Source organism: Diaphorina citri, unplaced genomic scaffold (genome assembly GCF_000475195.1).
Source record: "Diaphorina citri unplaced genomic scaffold, Diaci psyllid genome assembly version 1.1 scaffold708, whole genome shotgun sequence".
NCBI classification, from domain to species: domain Eukaryota; kingdom Metazoa; phylum Arthropoda; class Insecta; order Hemiptera; family Psyllidae; genus Diaphorina; species Diaphorina citri.
The window spans coordinates 137,758-144,607 of NW_007378141.1; the positions used below are offsets into that span (position 1 = coordinate 137,758).

General features: G+C 35.5%; 1 protein-coding gene across 3 annotated transcripts; it reads left to right on the plus strand.

The window, feature by feature from the left end:
* The first annotated feature begins 750 nt into the window (after positions 1 to 750).
* LOC103511370 (rab11 family-interacting protein 5) lies at positions 751 to 5,172 on the plus strand. 3 transcript variants are annotated; one of them, XM_008476093.3, is made up of 2 exons: positions 751 to 1,117; positions 2,542 to 5,172. In XM_008476093.3, the coding sequence occupies exon 2, from the start codon at positions 2,571 to 2,573 to the stop codon at positions 4,125 to 4,127; it is 1,557 nt and encodes a 518-aa protein (XP_008474315.1). In that variant the 5' UTR covers positions 751 to 1,117; positions 2,542 to 2,570; the 3' UTR covers positions 4,128 to 5,172. The 3 variants fall into 3 exon arrangements, with proteins under 3 accessions (XP_008474315.1, XP_008474314.1, XP_017300449.1); XM_008476092.3 differs by lacking the exon at positions 751 to 1,117 and adding an exon at positions 1,364 to 1,576; XM_017444960.2 differs by lacking the exon at positions 751 to 1,117 and adding an exon at positions 1,808 to 1,957.
* Positions 5,173 to 6,850: the final 1,678 nt, after the last annotated feature.

A 6,850-nucleotide genomic window follows, 5' to 3' on the forward strand; every position in this document is an offset into this window, starting at 1 on the left:
GTTTGACTTCACTCGAGTCCACTCGATTATTATTTTGTTCCAGGAATGTACTCTTCTGAAAAGAAATGGCTATCTTCTCAACTATCAAAGAGTTTGAGGGGTGTGGATTGAGGAATCAGAGAGGAAAAAAGTGAGGCCGCAATTTTTTCAGTGTTGTCTCTTTTTTTTGGGGGGTCGTATATTTACGTAGGGGGTTGCCTAGGGTGCTCGCCCCCCCCCCCCCCCCCCCCGCGCTTTTATCGGTCCAAATTTTTTTTCTCTTGTATACTGAGGGCTAGACTCCGAAAATTTGGAGCATCCACATTTTCAAAATGGATCTGGATTCCATGGATTCATTAGATTCAGAAAACAATACTCCTAAGAGTCATAATCATTCAGGTTTCTAAAGGGAATTCAGTTCAGAATTTCAGATACACAAATTACACGATACACCCTGTATAAAAGTAATTTTTGGCTTCAATTTTTTGTAGCTTCTTTCACAGCTGGCACTCATTGACCTCCTTGGCACACTGATTGCTAACTTCTCATCCATTCCACATTCCATCACTCCTAAGAGTCATAATCATTCAGGTTTCTAAAGGGAATTCAGTTCAGAATTTCAGATGCACAAATTACACGATACACCCTGTATAAAAGTAATTTTTGGCCTCAATTTTTTGTAGCTTCTTTCACAGCTGGCACTCATTGACCTCCTTGGCACACTGATTGCTAACTTCTCATCCATTCCACATTCCATTCATTTCAAGGTTTTCAAGGCTCAGCTCTACGCTCTACTCTTCTACTCTACACTTTTGTAAAAATTTCAGAAAAGTGAATTTTTGTTTGATAAGAGATGAGAAATTCCTTGTTCTTTAAGTAAAAGTAATTCCAGATTCTAGTGAGTAATTAAATTAATTTTTTATAGAGTTACTCATTCATGGATTAATCAACGCTTCTTTTTGTTTTTTACTTTTTTGTCAAGTGAAGGTACCTACCCTAGTTACTACATTTTACATAATTATGATTTGAATCTTGGTGCAAAATAAAAGTGTTACAGCTCATTATTTCTACTTTTACTTTGACGTAGTTATACAGTTATTTGATCTAAATTCCTGTGCTTTTAGCAAGATTAAAAAATGTAAGTTCAATTTCCTATTATTTACCTTGTCTAGTGAGTAATTAAATTAATTTTTTATCGAGTTACTCATTCATGGATTAATCAATGCTTCTTTTTGTTTTTTGTCAAGTGAAGGTACCTACCCTAGTTACTACATTAATTTTACATATGATTTGAATCTTGGTGCAAAATAAAAGTGTTACAGCTCATTATTTCTACTTTTACCTTGACGTAGTTATACAGTTATTTCTAGTGAGTAATTAAATTAATTTTTTATCGAGTTACTCATTCATGGATTAATCAACACTTCTTTTTGTTTTTTGTCAAGTGAAGGTACCTACCCTAGTTACTACATTTTACATATGATTTGAATCTTGGTGCAAAATAAAAGTGTTACAGCTCATTATTTCTACTTTTACCTTGACGTAGTTATACAGTTATTTGATCTAAATTCCTGTGCTTTTAGCAAGATTAAAAAATGTAAGTAAGTTCAATTTCCTATTATTTACCTTCTAAGTTTGCTGTGGGTTTGGATTCTTTTCTGAAACAATAGGTCCTAATTTAAGTAGGTAATACTCTTCATGTTGTGAATAGTGTGGTACACCACATTGCCAGTTCTGTATGGTAGGGGGTCTCATGGTCATGCCAAATACCAAGTGACGGTATGATTCTTTTCTGAAACAATAGGTCCTAATTTAAGTAGGTAAACTTACTTACCTATTCACTCAATTATATTGTGACTACTTTTACCCATTTTTTGAAACAAATTTATTTTAGAATCTAACAGACCCAGATCTATCAGACCGTGAGAATGTGTGTGGCAGAAAAAGCTTCTGACAAGTTCTCTTGGACCATCCCTTGGTATGTTTTTGAGCTTGATCTGATAACAGGGGCTGGGGTTATGGTCTTTTCAAATTTTAATTTTTTCATGTTCTTCTGCCAACAGAGGAAATACGAAAAACAGGAAATTAATTTTGAATGGTGATTTGTGCTTCCAATAGGTAGTTCCTACTATTGATTCATACCTTTTGAAGTGAGACCCAAAAATTACTTAAATTTAGAGAAAAGCAGCCAAAAATTACTTAAATTCAGAGAAAAACATCCATTTTCATACCATCAAGACAAAAATAATAATGGTAATTTTTGGGTACCTATGAAGTTCAGAATGATTCATGAATGGAACTTATTTGGATAAAAAATCACCACTTAAAATTAATTTTCCTATTTTGGACTTTAAGTAATGTTAAATGAAAGAAAGAAAAAAGTGTAAAACAGCCACCTATTTATTCACCTATTGTCCTTTGTTTTTCTTTTAGATAGATAAAAAATCATCACTTAAAATTAATTTTCCAATTTTATACTTTAAGTAATGTTAAATGAAAGAAAGAAAAAAGTGTAAAACAGCCACCTATTTATTCACCTATTGTCCTTTGTTTTTCTTTTAGATTGGTTTGGTACATGACATTCAGTGACAATGTGGAGTCCAACTCATGTACAAGTGACTGTACAAAAAGGAAAAGGTCTTCTCACTAAAGGCAAAAATGGTACCAATGATGCATTTGTCACCATTAGCTTGGGAAAAGAAAAGTACCAGACTTCTGTCAAAGAGAAAGCACCAGAAAATGTGGAGTGGCATGAGGAGTGTGAATTGGAAATCCCTAAACAAGGTAACAAAGCTGAGATTGTCCTGACAGCACTACATCACAACTTCCTGGGAGTAGATGAGTTTCTAGGACAAGTAAGTATTCCCCTGGCTGATATAGATATCTATGAGAGACCTAGGAACCGCTGGTACAAACTCAAGAACAAACCTGGTAAAGAAGAAAACAAGGAGAGAGGAGAGCTTGAAGCCAAAATCACTTTTACTGTACGTTCTGGCAGCTTGAGTAATTTGAGCAAAAAAGAAAAGCACAAATCTTCATTAGGTGCCATTTCACAAGCAGCTTCTAGCATAAGTGGTAGTCTAATGAGCATTAACAGTGAAAAGAAAGGTTTGAAAAAGTTTGCCAAATCCTTTGGTAACAAAATGATACGAAAGGATAAGAAACTTGGATCTAATACCAACATTGGTAGCAGTAAAAATTTGTCTTCTTCCACACTGTGTGTTAATCTTCCTTCCAAGCAAAACATTGGAGATGCAGATCCTGGGGTCATCAGTGATGAAGATGAATTTGCTTTTGACAACTTATCCAGCAAGAGTTCTGTCAGATCATTTGACATTAACCATTCCGAGACTCCTCCCCATTCCTCACTAGATAATATCACCACTACATCTGAGAATAGCAACACCACTTCTCAACATAGTGAAGCTACTGTTCCTCCAGCCAAACCTCCCCGCACTGTACCTCCTGCCCCAGCCCCTGCCCCCCTACAGAGAGAAAAGAGTGAGGATGAGTGGGAACAGAAGCTACATACAAGGAAAGGATTAGACCCAGACTTGGGAGGAGGAGGACGAGAGACTCTCAAGCGACGACTTTGGGAGAACTCACACCACTGGAAGGATGAAGATATCATTCGGTCCTCATCTCCCAGTCCTATACCAAAGCCTAGGAATTCTAGTAATGTTTCTGAGAGTGACAAGAGCTTGGAGTCTCCTTCTCCTCTTAGTGACAAGAAGGAAGTGAAATCAAGAACTACACTAAGTAGTATGCACGAACAAGAGAAGAAAGAATCAAAATCCAAGAACAATACACCACAGGAGAGTGAGAAAGAAAAGAAAATCAAAGGAGCAAGATGGAAAGATACAATGGAGAGAATTATCATAGGAAGAGAGACAGATAAGGAACCTAGTGGTGCTACTTCCAACACATCAAGACTTTCACCTGAGCTACTCAGCAAATATGAAGACAAGTCTAGGGATGATCTGATAGAGATGGTATCAGACTTACAGGGCCAAGTAGAACAGCAAGCGGTGAGAGAGAAGGAGATTAAAGATTACCTGGAAGATTTGCTACTGAGGGTTATGGAGACTTCTCCTTGGGTTCTGCAGAAACCTTTCATGTCATGCAAATCACAATCCCAGATCATGTAACATATTACCTGTACCTAAATGTCAATTGGCATCAGAAATAAAATACCACAACACGCTAACCAATACATAAGTAAATATTCTATTGGTGGATTTTGGAACTATGTAAGTGTTAATACCAGAATCAACCTTCAAGGTAAGGTACCTAACCTATCTAGAAATTATAACAAGAACACAACACAATAATTTTCTTATCGTTCTGATAAGACTGCCAGGCTGTGTAAGTAACTCATAACGAAGGTTGATAATAATACAGCTTGCTCCATTGCAGACTTGAAGCTGTTTTGATATATTCGACAAGTAAGGGGTCGGTAGTTCAAGGTTATCTTGAGATTTTGCCATCTTAATATTAGGCTAGATTTCTTCATGGTAGGTACCTATACTTATATTTAATAGACCAATCAAATTTCCGTCTTGTAGGGTACATACATACTTATATCCTATGCATTGAGCTGCACATAACTTTGGTACTCGGTATCATCATTACTGAAGGTACTAATACTAATAGTGTGTTTATCCCCTCTCCCCCAAACAAAAAGTTCAATAAGTATGGAATTTTAATTCAAGTGATGAGTTGATCATATTTATGATTTTAATAAATCTAATTATTTTGATAAATCTTACCCAACTTTTACTAGGTTAATGTGTTTAATTCATCTACTTACACTTTGACTTCTTATAATTTCCTGCTCTTATTGGTTACCCATCTAGGTACTAGGTATACAGTAGGAATTTTATATTTATCGTCGATTTCTGTTTAATTTTACATTTTCCGTCGTTCTTATATCTTAAATATTTGTTGACAATTATGTACCTACTGTTCTATGTGTTCATCTGTTCATGCTTGAGTTTTATGTATGACATTAATGTTATTCTAAGGCTTCCCTTGTTTCCGTAGGAAATCTCCCATTACATATTATTAATGAGTCATCATTAAACTCTCCACTGTGGATTCTGTTTTGTCCGGCTTCTCCCAGATTTCTGGAAAAATCCGGCATAAAAACATCACAGATGCCTTACATCAGTGAGCATCAGTCTGCCTCCTGCCTCTATGTGTGCAAATAGTTTCAACATTTCATAACACAAACAATGCAATACGTTCTCTCTAGATTCAAAATAGCTTCAAGTCGCTCTATATTCTATTGGTGGATTTTGGAACTAAGTGTTAATACCAGAATCAACCTTCAAGGTAAGGTACCTAACCTATCTAGAAATTATAACAAGAACACAACACAATAATTTTCTTAGTAAATATTCTATTGGTGGATTTTGGAACTATGTAAGTGTTAATACCAGAATCAACCTTCAAGGTAAGGTACCTAACCTATCTAGAAATTATAACAAGAACACAACACAATAATTTTCTTATCGTTCTGATAAGACTGCCAGGCTGTGTAAGTAACTCATAACGAAGGTTGATAATAATACAGCTTGCTCCATTGCAGACTTGAAGCTGTTTTGATATATTCGACAAGTAAGGGGTCGGTAGTTCAAGGTTATCTTGAGATTTTGCCATCTTAATATTAGGCTAGATTTCTTCATGATAGGTACCTATACTTATATTTAATAGCCCAATCAAATTTCCGTCTTGTAGGGTACATACATACTTCTATCCTATGCAATGAGCTGCACATAACCTTGGTACTTGGTACTCGGTATCATCATTACTGAAGGTACTAATACTAATAGTGTGTTTATCCCCTCTCCCCCAAACAAAAAGTTCAATAAGTATGAATTTTAATTCAAGTGACGAGTTGATCATATTTATGTTTATGATTTTAATAAATCTAATTATTTTGATAAATCTTACCCAACTTTTACTAGGTTAATGTGTTTAATTCATCTACTTACACTTTGACTTCTTATAATTTCCTGCTCTTATTGGTTACCCATCTAGGTACTAGGTATACAGTAGGAATTTTATATTTATCGTCGATTTCTGTTTAATTTTACATTTTCCGTCGTTCTTATTTCTTAAATATTTGTTGACAATTATGTACCTACTGTTCCGTTCTATGTATCGATTTCTGTTTAATTTTACATTTTCCGTCGTTCTTATATCTTAAATATTTGTTGACAATTATGTACCTACTGTTCTATGTGTTCATCTGTTCATGCTTGAGTTTTATGTATGACATTTGTTATTCTCGTTCTATGTGTTCATCTGTTCATGCTTGAGTTTTATGTATGACATTTGTTATTCTAAGGCTTCCCTTGTTTCCGTAGGAAATCTCCCATTACATATTATTAATGAGTCATCATTAAACTCTCCACTGTGGATTCTATTTTGTCCGGCTTCTCCCAGATTTCTGGAAAAATCCGGCATAAAAACATCACAGATGCCTTGCATCAGAGAGCATCAGTCTGCCTCCTACCTCTATGTGTGCAAATAGTTTCAACATTTCATAACACAAACAATGCAATACGTTCTCTCTAGATTCAAAATAGCTTCAAGTCGCTCTATTATCAATATCCCCTCGGTTTGTGTGCCTCTTATCACCATTCTAAACAAAGACACTTCATTATGACTTGTTCAAATAATTGGCTTTGCTCAGTAGATCTACAGGACTATAGAGGAATCAAGACGCTCGCCTGGTAATCAGGAGGGCGTGAACACACGCCGAGGCGAAGTATGTCATTTTATCTTCAACATTTTTGAGAATTCCACTATTAGCATTTCTTTACTCTCTTAGCAAGCTCGCTACTCCACTCAGTCTTGCTAAACA